Source organism: Penicillium cinerascens (genome assembly GCF_028974065.1).
Source record: "Penicillium cinerascens strain IBT 15544 chromosome Unknown scaffold_4_segment0_segment1, whole genome shotgun sequence".
Classification (NCBI taxonomy): Eukaryota; Fungi; Ascomycota; class Eurotiomycetes; order Eurotiales; family Aspergillaceae; genus Penicillium; species Penicillium cinerascens.
The window spans coordinates 4,591,555-4,610,866 of NW_026695298.1; the positions used below are offsets into that span (position 1 = coordinate 4,591,555).

The following is a 19,312-nucleotide window of genomic DNA, read 5'->3' on the forward strand; positions in this document are numbered from 1 at the left end:
TCGATCTTTTTCGACCTAATTGCTCGAACTCCGCAGAGCTTCAACCACTCCACGTCCTCGCATATGCACCCCCGATTTTGACCGGAGCTACCTGCGCGGGCTGAATTTCTATCAGCCGGCCATTCGGCCAGGCCCTAATTACAGTCTTATTCCTTTGACTGGCCCTTTCGCGGGGGCCTCCTCCTTACCATGGAGCGGAATATCGATATTTATGCCAACAAGTTGGGGGATGAGAAGCTGGGTACGTGCGATTGGATTCAAGGGGTCTGAGCGACTATCGAACAACTTGATTAACTGTGTCTTCCCCGTCGCAGATGTGAAAGTCCGAGCCAATGTCGCAACCGAGCTGCGAGACAGCATTGAGCCGCTATGCTCCGGCGCAAGCTACCCTATCTTCCTAGCCAAGTTATGGCCGGTCTTCAAGACCATCCTGAAGGGGGATCCCGTGTTCTTCAGCATGTCATATGAGCAGGTGAGATCTCCGCCGAGCCACGTCCCCGATGGCCGCGTTCGAAGATGAATCTTAATCCTCTGACGCGAATTAGAAACTACGAAACTGTATCCTCGAGACCCTGCACCGACTACCAATGAATTCGCCCGATGTTGAACCGTATGCTGCGGACATGGTCGACCTGCTAATGGATCTCGCGCGCATCGAAAACGAAGATAATGCTGTTCTGTGCATGAAGACTATCATGGACCTGGAGCGGAACCAAGCGAAGGCCACATCGGCACGCGTACAGCCTTTCTTGGAACTGATCCAGGAGATGTTCCAGACCATGGAGCAGGTGGTGCGGGATACCTTCGACACTCCAAACCAAGCGACCCCTTCCGGAATGCCCTCAACACCGAATGCAAGCGCCCAAAACTTCCAGTCGCCTCGACCTAGTTCTCCTGCGACTTCCGTGTCAGACCTTGGACCTGAGCAGCAGTCCAGCAATGTCATTTTGAAGGGCATGCAGTCGTTCAAGGTTCTTGCAGAGTGTCCCATCATCGTCGTATCAATTTTCCAGACCCACCGCGCTTCGGTAGCGGCCAACGTCAAGCTGTTCGTCCCGCTGATCAAGACGATCTTGCTACTGCAGGCCAAACCGCAAGAAAAGGCACACGCGGATGCTGCTGCGCAAGGTACAATCTTCACCGGAGTTTGCAAAGAGATTAAGAACAGGCCGGCATTTGGGGAGTTCATCACTGCCCAAGTCAAGACGATGAGCTTTTTAGCGTATCTCTTGCGACTATATGCACACCAACTCCAAGATTTCCTCCCCACACTTCCCTCCGTCGTCGTTCGTCTTCTCCAAGATTGTCCCCGAGAGAAGTCTGGTGCTCGAAAGGAGTTGCTCGTTGCGATTCGGCACATTATCAACTTCAACTATCGCAAGATCTTCCTGGAGAAGATCGACGAGCTCCTGGACGAGCGAACTCTGATTGGTGATGGACTGACTGTCTATGAGACCATGAGGCCTTTGGCGTATAGCATGCTGGCGGATCTTATTCATCATGTTCGTGACCACCTAAGCCGCGACCAGATTCGCCGCACTGTCGAAGTCTACACCAAGAATCTTCACGATGACTTCCCTGGCACTAGTTTCCAAACGATGAGCGCCAAGCTGCTGTTAAACATGGCTGAGAAGATATCTAAGCTGGAGGATAAGCGCGAGGCTCGCTATTTCCTCATCATGATCTTGGATGCCATTGGTGATAAGTTCGCTTCCATGAACCACCAATTTAACAATGCCGTTAAGGTTTCCAAGCTCTACAAGGAAAGCCGCAAGGACACTTCGCCATCTGCTGAGAATTATCTTGCTGAGAAAGACCAACCACCGGACTGGGACGATATCGACATCTTCTCCGCTTCTCCCATCAAGACCTCCAGTCCACGCGATCGCGGAGGGGACCCTGTTTCGGATAATATCTTCCTCTTCAAGAACCTCATCAATGGACTGAAGAACATCTTCCACCAGCTGAAGAACTGCAATCCCGATGATATCCAGATCGATCCAAACAGTGTACCCATTAACTGGTCCGAAGTGTCGTATGGATACAATGCTGAGGAGGTTCGAGTCATCAAGAAGCTCTTCCACGAAGGTGCTCGCGTTTTCCGATACTACGGTGTGGACCAATCCCCTCCGGAAATGAACTACTCGTCTCCTTTCGATTTCCTTGCGAGTCAATACACTGCACCCATGTCGCGCGAAGAGAAAGAGCTTCTGGAGAGCTTTGGCACCGTGTTCCACTGTATCGATACAGCGACATTCCACGAGGTCTTCCACTCTGAAATCCCGTACCTTCATGAGCTCATGTTCGAGCATGGGGCACTGCTCCATCTGCCCCAGTTTTTCCTGGCTAGTGAAGCTACCTCGCCTGCATTCTCAGGCATGGTGCTCCAGTATCTCATGGAGCGTATCCATGAGGTTGGCACTTCTGACATGACAAAAGCGAAGATTCTCTTGAGAATGTTTAAGCTGTCTTTCATGGCAGTGACTCTATTCTCTGTGCAGAATGAGCAGGTTCTCCACCCACATGTTACTAAGATCGTCACAAAGTGCATTGAGCTGTCCATTACGGCTGAGGAACCTATGAACTATTTTCTGCTTCTACGGTCTCTTTTCCGAAGCATTGGTGGTGGCCGATTCGAGCTTTTGTATAAGGAGATTCTTCCTCTCCTGGAGATGCTCCTTGAGACGTTCAACAACCTGCTGCTTGCCGCTCGCAAGCCTCAGGAGCGAGATCTCTACGTCGAGCTCACTCTCACGGTCCCCGCGAGGCTTAGCCATCTCTTGCCACACCTGAGCTATCTCATGCGCCCAATTGTGGTGGCCTTGCGTGCCGATTCTGACCTCGTTGGTCAAGGTTTACGCACACTGGAGCTTTGCGTGGACAATCTTACGGCCGACTACCTGGACCCAATCATGGCACCCATTATGGACGAGCTGATGACTGCGCTTTGGGACCACCTGCGACCTCACCCCTACAACCATTTCCACGCACACACCACCATGCGGATTCTTGGAAAGCTGGGTGGTCGCAACCGGAAGTTCCTGAACCACCCACCCGAGTTGTCGTTCCAGCAATACTCTGATGATAACCCGAGCTTTGACATCCGACTCATTGGCCCCAGTGAGAAGCGACCTTTCCCCGTGGACACTGGCATTGATCTGGCCATCGGCAAACTCATGGAGGTCCCCAAGTCGCCCTCGGCTGTGGCCTCGGACACATATTACAAACAGCAGGCATACCGTATGCTTAGCTCCCACCTCAAGCTCCAAATCGGATACGAGAATCTTCCCGACGACCTGGCATCCTTGATTCGCCTTCATGCAAACGATCTGTTCGAAAGCAAACCTGGTGCCATGGCTGACATTCTAGAGAAGTCAGAAAGATCGGCCTCGATCCCCAAAAAGATGGCGCAGGAAGCCACTTTGAAGAAGCTTCTCAAGGCCTGCATATTTGCTACAACTATTCCCGATCTTGAGCCTGCTGCGACTCTCTTTATGGCTGATGTTTGCAAGCACTTCACTATCGTCGAGGTTGGTCGTGCTCTAGCTCAAGCCCGCCACAACCGCAAGCCTTTCGATGTGGCAAATGGAGAGGGTCCTGTCTACCTTGATTCCCGAATCCTCGCAGAGGCAATCGTGGAGTCTCTTTCGTCGGACCACGTCCATGTACGGGAAGCAGCCGAAAAAGCAATGCTGGTTGTTAAGGAAGCCGCGGATGTTATATTTGGCGCATCCGATAAGGCAGCCAAACTTCCATTCTTCCAGCATCTGGGACGTGTATTCTGCCACAGCTGCCACAGCGAGGAGTGGTTCACGAAAGCGGGTGGAAGCCTGGGCATCAATCTCCTTGCCACCAATTTGGACCTTGGAGAGTCTTGGATCTATGAGCGACACGTCGAATTCTGTCGCGCCCTCTTGCATGTCATCAAGGACACACCTGCAGATCTTCCTGCTTCCACACGGATCCAATCCCAGGAGACGATGGCGTTGATCCTCAAGAAGTGCGGCAAGCTTATCCCTAAGGATGATCTTAAAAACGAGAAGAGTCGCCTGTCCACCTTGTGTGGCTTCTTTGTCTTCGAGCTTGGACACATGAACAAGCACGTTCGCGAGACTTGCCGTCTGTGCTTCGACACCTTGAAGGAGGAACTAGGCTGTGAAGTACACGAACTCATCTTCCCAGTAAGGGATCGCCTTCTCCAGTCGATTTTCAACAAGCCATTGCGCGCTCTGCCTTTCCCGACACAGATTGGCTTTATCGACGCCATCACCTATTGCTTAAGTCTGCACAACGACATTGTCACGTTCAACGAGCCTCTTAATCGATTAATGCTCGAGTCACTCGCCCTTGCCGACGCTGATGACGAGTCGCTTGCATCCAAGCCCAATGAGTTCAAGAACGCCGAGATGATTGTCAACCTCCGTGTTGCCTGCCTGCGCCTTTTGTCCATGGCGATGAACTTCCCCGAGTTCGCCAACACACCGCAGAACACCAGTCGTGCACGCATCATCTCTGTATTCTTCAAATCGCTTTACTCGCGGTCTCCCGAAGTGATCGAAGCAGCTAATGCTGGTCTGAAAGATGTTCTTACTCAGACCAACAAGCTCCCGAAGGATTTGCTTCAGAATGGTCTACGTCCCATCCTCATGAACCTGCAAGATCCCAAGCGCCTAAGCGTTGCAGGGCTTGATGGACTGGCTCGGCTATTGACCTTGTTGACAAACTACTTCAAGGTTGAGATCGGTGCTCGTCTACTGGACCACATGAAGGTTATTGCCGACGACTCAGTCCTGCAGAAGGTTTCTTTCAGTCTGGTGGAGCAGAACCCTGCCATGAAGATCGTGGCCGCAATCTTTAATATCTTCCACCTCCTTCCCCCTGCGGCCACTTCTTTCATGGATCATCTGGTCAACAAGGTCCTTGATCTCGAGCAGAAGCTCCGAAGAACCTCCCACAGTCCTTTCCGAAAGCCTCTCGTCAAATACCTCAACCGCTACCCTAAGGAGAGCTTGACATTCTTCCTCGCACGCTTCAAGGATGTCCGCTACGGACGCTTCTTCGGACAGATCTTGGCTGACCCGGAGAGTGAAGCACTGCGAAATGCCGTTGTGGCCGACACCGAAGGATTCATATCGAGTGCGTTCGGACAGGAGGCCGATGGTAAGAACACCGCTGCGATCAATGGGATCTACGTTGCCCACTCCATCTGCTCCTACAGCTCAACCAAGCGCTGGTTGGTTTCTCACGCAGACTTGAGGGCCAAGCTCCTGAGCTCTGGACGAGAGTTGGAGCGGAAGCTTCGTGGTGACAGCCTGCCCCCTGACGAGCGCCTCAGGGTGGAACAAGCTGAGGACCAGTTGATGGATGTGTTTACGGTCTACCTGGCGGAGGCTAGCCATGATCTTGATTTCCTCTTTGAGGTCATCGACGGTCTGTCTGCCGATGAGTTGAAGCGTACACTAGCTCTTCCCAAGTTCATCTATAAGCACGTCATCACCAACGAGTCAATTGACTACCGACGATCCGTTATCATGCGCTGTTTGGACCTCTACGGCCAGCGGGCTTGCTCGCAGAGGACCAAGACCTATGCATTCCGCCACCTAGTTAATCCTATCTTTGCCATGGATGTCCAGCTGACGTGGAACAGCTCGACGAATGGTCCTAGACTGATGGATAAGAGCATGACGGAGTCCATTCAGAGTCGCCTGTGGAAACCTCAGCTGGCCGATCTCAGCGAAGAGTCTAGCCAAGCTGGTGTGGATCACTCTCGTATGGAGCTGCTTCAGCTTTCAGCCCTGTTGATCAAATACCACGCCCAGACTGTGCAGGATTCCCGAAAGGATATCATCAAGTTCGCCTGGAACTACATTCGTCTCGAGGACATTATCAACAAGTATGGTGCCTATGTCCTGATCAGTTACTTCATCGCCCACTACGAGACTCCTTTCAAGATCGTCATTCAGGTCTACGTTGCCTTGTTGAGAGCCCACCAGAATGAAGGCCGGGCCCTTGTCACACAGGCTCTTGACGTTCTGGCTCCTGTCTTGCCCACACGAACAGCAGGAAATCAAGGACCGGAGGCGCGGTATCCGCTGTGGGCCAAATGGCCTCGCCGCATTTTGGCCGAGGAGACTGCCAACTTGCAGCAGGTGATGAGCATCTTCCAGTTCTTGGTGCGACAGCCAGATCTCTTCTACGAGTCTCGGGAACATTTCGTGCCACTTATTGTCCCCTCGCTCATCAAGATTGCTGGTCCGCCAAACACCTCTAATGACAGCAAAAAGCTGGCTCTCAATCTGATTGGGTTGATTTGGCACTGGGAAGAGAAACGGGCGCTGACCACAGATTCTAACAGTATCGTATCAAATGGTACTGTGGAGTCGCCGAATACCAAGAAGCGCAAGCTGGAAGAAACAGAGTCTTCTGCATCTCCTTCTCTTCCTCCCCCGGCTAGCCGAGGATCTGATTACACTGTGCCGTCCGAATTGCGCGCTGCCTTGGTCAAGTATCTCATTACCTTTATCACCACGATCCCGGAGCGCTTCCAAGTTCCAGCTGCTGAGATTCGCCAAATGCCTTCGGCCAAACAGACACCACCTGTGCCTACTGGTGAGATGGTCAACAAGGCTATGAACCTTCTCAGACAGCTCCTGTCCAAGGACTACTGGGGGGATCTTGACATCGATCTCTACCAGAAAGTCACGGAGCCCATCCTTGCAGGCGAGAAGGCCGACAAGCCCGATGACAAACACACTACCTCCATGGTCAATGCTCTGCAGGTATTGCGGGTGCTCATCGCTACCAAGCCGGATGAGTGGATTACTGCACGTCTTTCTAGCATCCAGAAGCTCCTTGAGAAGCCTTTGAAGTCCGACAATCCGGAAATTCAGGATTGCCTGCATGGCCTTGAGGATGAATTGGACATTTCCCCGAAGCTGCCACCTCCAGTTCGCCGTGTTCTTGAGGCCATCCCAGATGACACACCTGACGATGAAGATGCTATGGACACCGAAAGCACCCCGTCAGAGTTCGCAACGTACTTGTCTGCGATTGCTACTGAGACTCTTTCGGCTAGCAACTATGTGTCTAGCCTTAACACCCTTTGGACGCTTTCAAAGATCAAGCCTGCCGAAATTGACACTCACATCCCCGCTGTGATGAAGGCTTTCTCGCAGAAGCTTGCCAAGGAGCATGTCGCGGCCTCTACCAACCAGCCTGGAACACCATCTCCGAACGGCCAGAAACCTCCTGAAGCAGTGCCAGATCAGCAAGAATTTGAGCTCGGTGTTGACCTTATCTACAAGACCATTGAGTTGATTTCCGTTCGCATGTCCCACCTCGGTGACCAACGACGTCCGTTCCTCAGCGTGTTGGCTTCCATTGTGGAACGGTCGCAGAACATCAAGCTGTGCAGCAAGGTTCTGGGTATGGCAGAGTCATGGATATTCCACTCGACCGAGTCATGGCCTACTCTGAAGGAGAAAACGGCAGTTCTACACAAGATGCTGCTCTTTGAGTCTCGACCTGACCAGACCATGCTCAAAAAGTTCCTTGATTTGGTGATTCGTATCTACGAGGACTCCAAGATCACCCGCACCGAGTTGACCGTCCGACTCGAGCATGCTTTCCTGATTGGTACTCGAGCGCAGGATGTCGAGATGCGCAACCGTTTCATGAACATCTTCGATCGTAGTCTGACTCGTTTGGCTAGTTCAAGATTGAGCTATGTGCTTACCTGCCAGAACTGGGATACTCTTTCCGACTCCTTCTGGTTGGCTCAGGCCTCACACTTGGTACTTGGATGCGTCGACATGAACACAACAGCCCGTCTCCACCCTGACGATTTCACCTTGTACCCTATGTCATTCCTCTTCTCTAGTGGCGAGAAGGATCCAAGAAAGTCCGATATCATGGTTGATAACCAGCTCGAGACTTTCGTTGCCGAGCGGAAGAAGTTCATGTCTGACATCGGCGACGTTCGGGTTCGTGATTTGATGGAGCCTTTGTGCCAACTCCAGCACACTGACCCGAGCGTTGCTTACGAGCTGTGGACCACGCTCTTTCCCATCTTCTGGTCGACTCTGTCCAAGGATGACCGTATCGACCTTGAGAAGGGTATGGTCTCTTTGCTTACCCGCGAGTACCACCAGAGACAATTGGACAAGCGGCCGAACGTCGTGCAGGCTCTTCTCGAGGGCATTGTGCGAGCTCGGCCCCGATTCAAGGTTCCCCCGCATGTCATGAAGCACCTCAGCCGTACTTATGATGCGTGGTACACTGCTGCCACATACCTTGAAGAGAGCGCTATCAACCCGATCATTGATAGTTCCACTGTTCGCGAGAGCAACCTCGACGCGCTGGTTGAAGTTTACGCTGGTCTCCAAGAAGATGACTTCTTCTATGGAACATGGCGGCGTCGCTGCAAGTTTGTTGAAACCAATGCAGCGTTGTCCTATGAACAGCAGGGCATGTGGGACAAGTCTCAGCAGCTTTATGAAAACGCGCAGATCAAGGCGCGTTCTGGAGCCATGCCTTTCTCACAGGGTGAATACTTCGTGTGGGAAGACCACTGGCTGATTTGCGCCCAGAAGCTTCAGCAGTGGGAGATTTTGAGTGATTTCGCTAAGCACGAAAATTTGAACGATCTTTTACTGGAGGCTGCTTGGAGGAACATCGAAAATTGGCAGAGTGAGGGCAACCGTGAACAGCTGGAGTCCTTGATCAAGTCTGTTTCTGACGCTCCCACGCCGCGTCGCACTTTCTTCCAAGCTTTCATGGCTCTCCTTCAGTACCACGTGAAGAAAGAGAACATGCAAGACTTCAACAGCGTCTGTGATGAATCGATCCAGCTGTCTATTCGCAAGTGGCTGCAGCTGCCTAAGCGCATCACAAATGCGCACATTCCGATTCTGCAACACTTCCAGCTGCTGGTCGAACTGCACGATGCTAGCCACATTTGCGGCAGCTTGGCTCAGACCAATGAACGCAACTTGGACACTAAATCTGCCGAGTTGAAGCTTCTCCTTGGAACCTGGCGGGACCGGTTGCCAAACCTTTGGGACGATATCAACACTTGGCAGGACCTTGTTACATGGCGACAGCACATCTTCCAGCTCATCAACCAGACCTACCTTGGTCTTCTTCCTCCTCAGACCAATAATGTTGCCAGCAACTCGTATGCCTACCGCGGATACCACGAGACAGCCTGGATCATCAATCGCTTTGCCCACGTCGCTCGCAAGCACCAAATGCCCGAAGTTTGCATCAACCAACTCAGCCGCATCTACACGCTCCCGAACATTGAAATCCAGGAGGCATTCCTCAAGCTGCGCGAACAAGCCAAGTGCCATTACCAGAACCCGAAGGAACTTAACAGTGGATTGGATGTCATCAACAACACCAACCTCAACTACTTTGGACCGCAGCAGAAGGCCGAGTTCTACACCCTGAAGGGAATGTTCCTTGCCAAGCTCGACCATACCAACGAGGCCAACGAAGCATTCGGAGTTGCTCTTTACTACGATCTCCGTCTTGCCAAGGCCTGGTCTGAGTGGGGTCAATATAGCGATCAGCGATTCAAGCAGAAGCCGGATGACTACGAACTGGCTAGCAATGCAGTCAGCTGCTATCTGGAGGCTGCTGGTCTCTACAAGAGCGCTAAGTCGCGGAAGTTGCTCAGCCGTATCTTGTGGCTGCTCAGCTTGGACAACGATGAAAACCAGATTGCCAGTGCCTTTGAGAACTTCAAGGGAGACACTCCTGTCTGGTACTGGATCACTTTCATCCCTCAGCTCTTGACCAGCTTGTCTCATCGCGAGGCGCGGCTGTGCAAGGCTGTCCTTGTGAAGATCGCCAAGCTGTACCCGCAGGCTCTCTTCTTCCTCCTTCGTACGAACCGGGAGGACATGCTGAGCATCAAGAAGCAGCATGACCAGAAGCAGGAGAAGTTGAACCGGGCTAGACAGCAGCAACAGGGGTCTTCGCCGAGCACCAAGCCCCTAGCAAGTGGAGAAGCCTCTCCTGCTCAGAAGGCTCCGACCAGCGCTGCTAGTGCCTCGCCTGCCAACAAAGCTGCGAACTTGCCTACCATTCAATCTCCTGCTCAGACCCAGGCTCAAAGTCAGTCTCCGGCCCAGGGACAAGGCCAAAGCCCCAATCTAGGTCAGTCCGGTCAGACTCCAGCTCAAGCGCAAGGACACCTACAAGTGCCAGGCCAGAGTGGAACCCCGCAACAGAACCAGAATCAGTCCGCCTCCACAGAGCAGCCCGAAAAGGAGCCCCTCAAGAAGCCTTGGGAGTACTCAGACGAAATCATGTCCGGTCTCAAGACGGCTTTCCCATTGCTTGCTCTGTCCATGGAGACGATGGTCGACCAGATCCACAAGAACTTCAAGTGTCCACCTGACGAGGACGCTTATCGACTCATTGTTGCCCTGCTGAACGATGGGTTGTCCTACGTGGGACGTATGCCTGGATCGTACGCGCTAGACTTCAAGCTGCCTGCTGCCACGGAAGCTAATATCACGCGCTTTGCGGAAACAATTCTTCCGGCACATATCCGGAAGTCTTTCGAGGCTGACTTTGTCGTCAAGAAGCCTACCATGCACGAGTACATCCATAAGCTGCGGCGCTGGCGTGATAAGTTCGAGGAGAAGCTCGATCGCCGACCCCAGTCCGGATTCCTGGAGACCTACTCCCCGCACCTCAGCGAGTTCCGTTTCCTCAAGTTCGATGAAGTCGAAGTTCCCGGACAGTACCTCCTGCACAAGGACAAGAACCAAGACTTTGTCCGCATTGATCGCTTCCTTCCCGATGTGGACCTTGTACGGGGTATTGGTGTCTGCCACCGTCGGCTCAAGATTCGTGGACACGATGGCAGTATTCATGCCTTTGCTGTTCAGCACCCTGCGGCACGCCACTGCCGCCGTGAGGAGCGTATTCTTCAGCTGTTCCGAATCTTCAACGGCCTTCTGACTAAACGCAAGGAAAGCCGTCGGCGCAACCTATACTTCCATCTTCCTCTAATGGTTCCACTGGCCCCGCATATCCGCTTGGTCCGCGATGATTCGTCTTATATCTCTATGCAAGGCATCTACGAGGACTACTGCAGACGGGTTGGTATGAACAAGGATGAGCCGGTCCTCTTCACGATGGATCGTATGCGTTCTTTGGCAGAGACGAAGCAGAATGTGAGTGTAACCGCCTTTAATATCTATGAGGATAAAACTAATTCCTGGCAGCGCACGACCGATCAACAACAAGTTCTTCGAACGGAGATCTTGACCGCTATTCAAGAGAAATGGGTTCCCAGTACCGTGGTGTTGGACTACTTCCAGCAGACTTACCCCAACTTCGCGGACTTCTGGCTCTTCCGGCGACAATTTGCCTACCAGTACGCCGCGGTTGCGTTCATGACCTACATCATGCATATTGGCAACCGGTACCCTAACAAGATCTTGATCTCTCGCTCGACTGGTGATATCTGGGGCGCAGAGTTGATCCCGACCATCAACCCCGGCAAGGCGATCTTCTACAACCCAGAGCATGTTCCTTTCCGATTCACTCCCAACATCCAGACTCTGCTGGGTCCCATTGCCACCGAGGGCCTGTTTGCCTGTGCCATGATGGCGATTGCGCGCTGCCTGACGGAGCCACGGCATGAGCTGGAGCAGCAGCTCAGCGTCTTCGTCCGTGACGAGATGATGTTCTGGGCTACTGCCCAGCACCGTGGTGTCCTGCCTGTCCCGCAGCTGCGCGAGCTGGTCTACAACAACAGCGATATCATCGCCAATCGCGCTGTCAGTCTGGCCAGCCCGCCGGAAGGCAACCTGCCTGCGAATCAGACTTCGATCGACCTGATCTCCAGGGCTGTCAACCCCCAGCACCTGGCTCAGGGCGATGCGTTGTGGATGCCGTATCTCTAAACGGCTGCTTTCTTCCTGATTAGTTATTACTGTGTTTTCTCTAGATGTTGGAGTGGCCTTTCTGTCCTTGCTGCATGGCTTTTGCGGGTTGGTTTTGCTTTTAAGCGTGGCGCTTTGGCGAGGAGGACATGATCCTCCGTCTTTGGCTTGGATGCGATGTTGGTGATACCGATTTCTGTATTATTTTATTTCTCCGTTTACAGTCCAATAAGTTTAATTTATTCAGTTATTCAAAATTCTCTCTTGGAGTAGTTGTCATTAATATAAAAAGTAGACGCCTTGAATCACCCTATGATTTCGTATGAATAAATCGAAACGCCCGCGCCGAGGATACCAGACATAAAACATCAAACCAGAGACGGCTTCTTCTTGATTCCAAGACTAGTAGCAGCAGGCTTCTTCGGCTTCTTGACTCGTGCAAACGAAGTCGATGGCGGTGGCATTAGAACTGAGGAGGGCTTCGATGCCGACGGTCCAGCCGAAGCAGCTGGCTCTTCCTCCTCAACAATGCGCTTGACTCTTTCTCCGGTAGAAGTCATAAAAGCCTGTCGCGCTGCCTCCTCATCCTCCTTTTCCTGCTGTAGCTTGGCCTCATCCACCTCGTCTCGGACAAAGTTCAAAGCCACATCGTCACTCTTCGTCTCGTTCCGCTCAATGCGCGCATTGCGCGTGCGTATCTCATCCAGTGCATCCGCGATAGCCATCTCTCGCTTGGAGTCCTTCATCTTCTCCTCCAGCTCAGCCATCTTGTCGCGCTCAAGCTGTTCCTGCTCTTCACCCTCCTCGCGCTCCAGGCGGTCGAGCGTCTGCTCCTCGGTCTCGTTGTATTTGTTATCCTTGGAGTCTCGCCACGGCTCGAAGTTCCGCTTGGCACCCTTTTCGCATTCGTAGTCCATGTTCTTCGGGTCCGTGCGGAATGTGATTTCGCCGCTGCATCGTGTGCACCGGATGTAGAAGCGGTAGATCGGAATATTGAGGTACTTTTCTTCGAGTGTTTGTTTGCGCGCGTTGAATTTGCGCCCTCGGTAGATGTATTCGCCGCAGTTGGTGCATTTCATTGGGAACGGGGCCATCAGACGGACGGTGATGACTTTCGGGCCCTTCTGTCGGAGATGCTTGGGCGTGCGCCCGATCGCCGACGGGTCGAAGTCGGGAGGGTAGTATTTGGTCAAGACCTTTCGCTCAGACATTTTGACGGTAGTGTGAGGGTATCAAGAATGTGCTTGGGGGATTCAAGAGAGAAGTGGCGGACTGCGCCGCCGATGCTGATATCAGCACGTGATATTAAATCACGTGCCATCACGTGCCAAGATTTTTGTTTTGGGCAGTTGCGCAGTTGGACAAGTTTCGAGGGCGGCTATGACCAGATCCTCCGTTGGTGATCCGATAGATTGTCTTTATGCAGTATTTATCCTATTAAACCGCTGCGTCTGCTGCTGAAGTTGAGCAGCGACTTTACTGTGTACGTGCACGGGCCACTGTTTGTCCACAACCCGCGACCCGCTCATGCGAGCAGCACCGCGGCGCTCGACTGGCAAATTCTCCGAAGGTGCATCGCGAGAGCTAATGCCCGCTTCACCACGCTGTGTATCGCCGGCCCTGACACGTCCGACCTGTGGCCATGGAAAAGTACCTACGCTCCTGGCGGCAGGACGCGTTGAATCGCGGCCAGCATGATTCCGCCATCTACATTGGCGACAAGGTGCTGGCACTAACCAGTATGATTCTCGTCGCGCCAGGTTCAATGCAGCAAAGCTTACAGATTTTGTGCAGATAGCGACTCGGATGCCTTCTGGCTCGCTCAAGTCCACTTTTCGAATAACAACTTCACACGCGCACTAGCTTTGTTGTCCCGCAAAGATCTCGTCTCTCGAAGCACCGCCTGTCGTTACCTTGCAGCCCACTGCTATATCAAACAGAACCAATTCGAGCAGGCCCTATCAATACTTGGCGAACACAACCCCACCGACCTGGTTCGCGATACCAACAGTCGGCGAAAGATCCAGCACCTTAACGGCCAAAGTCATGTCACATTGCGGAATGGGAAGAGTGCGCGCAGCGAGCGAGGAGGGGAGGATCGTGAGAGAGATGATGCCAACAATGTTCGATTCGAGGCGGCCATGTGTTTTTTGAGAGGTCTCTGCTTTGCGAAGCAGAACGCGTTCGACCGGGCTCGCGACTGTTACAAAGACGCGGTGCGAATCGACGTGCAATGCTTCGAGGCATTCGACCAACTCATGAAGAACTCGTTGATGTCGCCCACGGAGGAGCTCGAGTTCCTCGAATCCCTGGACTTTGACTCAGTCTCCTCACCGGACCCCACCATTGCTCAAGAAGCAGCACATTTCACCAAAATGCTCTATACAACCCGGCTGTCCAAATACTCCTCGCCCGCCATTCTATCGGATGCGACGGAGACACTATCCACACACTACAACCTCTCGGAAAACCCGGACATACTCTTGTCCCGTGCAGAGGCACTCTACACGCAGTGTCGCTTCGCGGAAGCCCTGGAATTGACCTCTTCCATCCTCTCCACCTCCCAATCGACTGACTTGACGACCACGAACAACGCCAGCATGCCTGCGAACAGCCATCTTGGTCATGCTCCAGCAGTTTATCCCCTGCATCTGGCCTGTTTATACGAAACTGGAGCTACCAATGCGCTTTTCTTGCTTTCCCACATGCTGGCCGACCACGCTCCAGAAGAACCCTACACGTACTTGGCCATCGGTGTTTACTACCTCGCAGTGTCCAAGATTGCCGAGGCCAGACGCTTCTTCTCCAAGGCTTCTTTACTTGATCCCCATTCAGCACCAGCGTGGATTGGATTCGCCCACACCTTTGCTGCCGAGGGTGAGCATGACCAAGCCATTGCGGCATACAGTACAGCTGCACGACTGTTCCAAGGCAGTCACCTGCCACAGCTCTTCTTGGGTATGCAACATCTGGCACTGAACAACATGTCTCTCGCCCATGAGTATCTGTGTGCTGCATATGCGATGTCCACGGGGTCTGTGCCGGGCTCTTCTCCTAGTCTGCCTCCAAATCTCTCAGCCGCGCCGCTTGGTGGGGACCCCCTCGTCCTGAACGAGCTCGGCGTCGTATTCTACCATCAAAACAACCTGGGCGCAGCCGTGGAGTTGTTCCGACAAGCCCTGGCGTTAGCAATCTCTCTTCACTGTGAACCTGGCGCTTGGGTTGCTACTCGTGCCAATCTCGGACATGCTTTGCGGCGCTTGGGTCGTCTCCCCGAAGCTCTTCGCGAATTCGACGAATGCCTCCGAGTGGGAGCAGGTGGAACTAGCATGGGCTACTCTCCCTTCCTAGGCGGCGGGGCAGGTGGCTCCTCAGCGGTTGCTACATCGTCGGGCGTTGGAGGCTACGAAGACCGGGGTCTGGTTGGATCATTGCATACCTCGCGCGGACTCCTGCTGCTGGAGCTCGGTCGCACTACCGAGGCTGTGGCCACCCTGCACGAGGCCGTGCGAGTCTTGGGAGCAAGTGGGGGCGGAGATGCCGCAGGCGGTGCAGGCGTTGCGGGTACGCTACTCTCGCGGGCTCTCGAACTCTGGGCTCTGGAGGGCCGAGAGAAAGATCGTAGAGTGATCGAAGAAGGAGCCCGATCACAAAGTCGGAATCCGAACCGATCGCGCGAGGTGCGGGGCAAAGAACGATACATGACGGACGAGAGCTCGCGCCGTCGAGCACGGCCAGAACCATATACCGAGGAATGGACGGACGAAGTGACACATGCAGCCACACCGGAAACGGTGGATACCGAATCTGCCGAGGAAAACGTCGAATCGGTTCTTGATGAGGAGGCTGACGGACTTCTTCGGCGGGCTTTGGGTCGCGTGCGTCCCGGTCGACAGCGCCGGTCGGCTCTGCCGGCGACTCCAGAAACGGGGATGAAAGACACACCGGCACGCAATCGCAAGCATCGTCGAAGCCACTCCCGACAGTAAGACTCGTATTGTATTTCAGGCGTTATGGAGGAAAAAGAGGAGATTCTACGGGGCATGGGCGGAGCAGATTCATGTTATTATACCAGGCATTTTCACCCGATAGACTTACGGAAGTATGCGAATTGGGGGGCTTCCACAGCATACATCAGAGCCAGGGCTCTGTAACGGATGATTTTCCTTCCCGACCCTGTTTTCCCGTGGGCGTAACGTGTACCAGGGTCGCCGAGCTGCGGCTAAAGGACCTCACGTGACCTCCACGTACCTGTCGCCGTCCACGCAACGGCGATGCTCGAGAAATAAGGTCAAAAGGCTTAGGCGCGGCTGCTAAGATAAAAAGGCAGTGATCGGTATTATTCCCATCTTATTCCCAATATCCACTCGAAGACTTCCCGCATTTCCATCTCATCCCTCTCACGGGAGCCTGTTTTTAGGGGTTTGCCAAGCAGCCACAACGGGGGTGGATTGCCGCTAGTGGCTAGGCCTTATTTTAGCACCACAAGGGCCCCGACAGCCTCGCCCCGAAGAGCCTTGGGCTCCATGAAACGTAGGATGGTTACAGCGGTAAACGTGAAAGGCCCCAAAGGGTTTGGCCCCCGAGCTCGGGTTGGGGCAGGGTTACGTGGGGGCTGAATCTATTCCGAGTCTGGACTGGCTGTCATGATGAAGATCCTGCTTTTTGTCCGGGCGCAAGGCTACTTGGCTTCGCGGCGATGGCGGAGCTCGAACCTTGTTAGTTTTGGACCCTGGATTCCGTCCATAGGACCGTCCTAGTCCTATGAATTTACGGAGAGTACGGAGACCTATTCCACGGTCATCTCGACCCCGGGTGGCAAGGGGCAGTCCCTGCAACAGTGTTGGACGCGTCCACGGCGCGATGTGGGCCTCATGCAGGCACCGAAGCCAGCCAAAAGCAGCAGGAATGACGGGAATGACGCCTGCCCCACCGCGCTCAAAAGTGAGCCTCTTCACTACTTGGATTTCATATCCAACTTTTGCCCTGACCTTGCCCGTTTCCACTCCACCCTCCCCTTTCCCTCCTCCATCTACCCCTCCGACCTCCCACGCAGATATGCTCCTACCACGATGACCGCGATATTCCCCTTAATCCGCCCGAGACGCGGCTTGTCCCTTCTCTGTATCATCGCTTGTCTGTCCTGCAGCGTCATTCTCGCCATCTGGTATGGCATGAACTCCGATCGCGACTACATCCATCCCATCCTCACGCAATTGATTCCCGCTGGCCACTGTGCCTGTCAAACCTCCACCACCTTCCAATGCTCTACCTGTCTCTCCTGTCCCGACGCCGGCGTCGAAATCACATCCTCCCCTCGGTGGAACTTCGACTACTCTCGCGACGCCCGCAATGAGGCCCTTGACCACAGGCAATGCGACGCTGCCTTCCCGGGCCTGTTCGAAGATGTCGTGCGCGGTCAGAAATACTGGCGCTCCCTCAACGGCTTGGTGACCGAGGACCTCGACGCCATTCACCTGCAACCGGGCATGGCGCGCGTTTTTATTTCACGGGGCTACCTGCACATCGTTGCTGCACGCGCCAATGGTGAGGACCACCGACGGAAAATTCTGGGAGTGCTGAGCTCGATCCACCGCGCGCTGGCCGCCGACCAGGATCGTGCCTCGCGCCGCGACATCGAATTTGTCTTCTCGGTGGAAGACAAAGTGGAGGACGTGACCAATTCGGAATATCCCGTCTGGGTCTTTGCGCGCACTCCGACGGAGGAGGGCGTCTGGCTCATGCCGGACTTCAGCTTCTGGGCCTGGGACAATCCCAACAACTACATCGGTCCCTATGACCAGGTGGTCGATCGCATCAAACGATTGGATCTTCCCTGGGATGAGAAGAAGCCGCAGCTTGTGTGGCGCGGCAAGCCCAGTTTTGCGCCGAAATTGCGCCGCGCGTTAATGGAAGCGGCACGAAACAAGCCGTGGGGCGATGTAAAGCAGGTCGAATGGTCATCCGGCACCAACGTGCTCAAGATGGAGGACCACTGCCATTACATGTTCATTGCCCACGTCGAAGGTGAGATCCGAGATCAGCAGCAACGTTTTCCCGGTGGATCATCACTGACACTCTTTCCGCAGGACGATCATACTCCGCATCCCTCAAATACCGACAAGCCTGTAACTCAGTCATCGTCGCACACAAACTCCAATACATCCAACACCACCACTATCTCCTCGTTTCCGAAGGACCGAATCAGAACTACGTCGAAGTCGAGCGCGACTTTAGCGACCTGGCCGACAAGATCGAGCCACTGGTTCGCGACACCGACGCGGCGGAACGCATCGCAAAAAACAGCGTCAAGACCTTCCGTGAGCGCTATCTCACACCGGCAGCCGAAGCATGCTATTGGCGTTCGCTCTTTGGCGGCTACGGCAGCGTGTGGAACAGCACGGTGAATCCATGGTCCGTCCGAGACGGCAAGGAGCGCGGACTGCGGTACGAGTCATTCGTGCTGCTGGAGAGTCCGAAGATGCTCGAGTTCCGGGCCGATGTGGCCTTTTCGTGACCTGCATAAACATCAATAGAGAGCTACGACCCTAATCCATACACCATAATGTTAGATATCTTCCCCGTGCCGCCTTTTTTCACGCGCACAGTTGGAGTTGAAGGGAAGAGAGATGTCAATCAGCAACGGAGGCGTTCAGCGTGATATACGTGATACCACAGCATTGATTTTCTTTTCTTTTCTTTTTTTTTTTTTGGCAGCCTGGCATATACAGATAGATTCAGATACAGATACCTTTAATAATATGGGGACGAGGATTTGAATCCTTTCTTTCACAATTGCTTCGTCAAAGGCAGGGATGTAGAGGAGAAGATGACTTCCGGAGATGAGATGAGATGAGCTGCTCTAAGACGAGCCCGGGGATATATGGATCTAGGTACTATCTGCATGGCAGATACATGTCTCAAGAAACCCCACCTCGACTGTCAGCGGCACGGAGCCTGTTCTCGGGCGATCGTATCTCCCGGGTTTCGGCGTTTGAGCATCTGTTCCGAAACCTCCGAGCTCTGTGGTGGACAGTCGAACCTTGGAAATTATGCCAGGGCCAATAATGGCATGCTACCAATGATCGAGACTATATTCAGAGGAATCTGACGGGAATACAGTAAGTTTGCTTCCGCTTAGTGGACAACCCAAGACCACAAGGGTTCACTCTATACAGCCGGCCTTGAATACTCCTGTCTATACTTGCTAAGTAGCTAGGTACCTGACTACTGCACACAGCAGAACAAACAGAAATCCGTCGACCTTATTTCCAGTCAAACGTAGCAGAAACGAAGCCAATTACAAACGGACAGCCCAAGTTCAGAACACGACGGCTTCCTCCACTTCCATCAGTGCCCAAAAATCAGCTCAACGCCATCGAGGGGACCGGAGGGTAATCCTGAAAGTA

The 19,312-nt window shown here is 53.6% G+C and overlaps 4 protein-coding genes across 4 annotated transcripts; 3 read left to right on the plus strand and 1 right to left on the minus strand.

Moving 5' to 3' along the window:
• Positions 1–189: 189 nt before the first annotated feature.
• Positions 190–11,924, plus strand: N7498_010877 (histone acetyltransferase TRA1; the record flags this gene model as incomplete). The annotated part of the gene is made up of 4 exons (XM_058457933.1): positions 190–241; positions 315–472; positions 546–11,189; positions 11,241–11,924. 4 exons carry the CDS (start codon positions 190–192, stop codon positions 11,922–11,924), a joined length of 11,538 nt encoding a protein of 3,845 aa, XP_058304832.1.
• Positions 11,925–12,271: 347 nt separating this feature from the next.
• Positions 12,272–13,114, minus strand: N7498_010878 (Saf4/Yju2 family protein; the record flags this gene model as incomplete). The annotated part of the gene is made up of 1 exon (XM_058457934.1): positions 12,272–13,114. One exon carries the CDS (start codon positions 13,112–13,114, stop codon positions 12,272–12,274), a length of 843 nt encoding a protein of 280 aa, XP_058304833.1.
• A 431-nt stretch (positions 13,115–13,545) lies between these two features.
• Positions 13,546–15,892, plus strand: N7498_010879 (anaphase promoting complex subunit CDC16; the record flags this gene model as incomplete). Its single annotated transcript, XM_058457935.1, has 2 exons — positions 13,546–13,642; positions 13,698–15,892. 2 exons carry the CDS (start codon positions 13,546–13,548, stop codon positions 15,890–15,892), a joined length of 2,292 nt encoding a protein of 763 aa, XP_058304834.1.
• Positions 15,893–16,975: 1,083 nt separating this feature from the next.
• On the plus strand, positions 16,976–18,420 carry N7498_010880 (uncharacterized protein; the record flags this gene model as incomplete). Its single annotated transcript, XM_058457936.1, has 2 exons — positions 16,976–17,930; positions 17,993–18,420. 2 exons carry the CDS (start codon positions 16,976–16,978, stop codon positions 18,418–18,420), a joined length of 1,383 nt encoding a protein of 460 aa, XP_058304835.1.
• Positions 18,421–19,312: the final 892 nt, after the last annotated feature.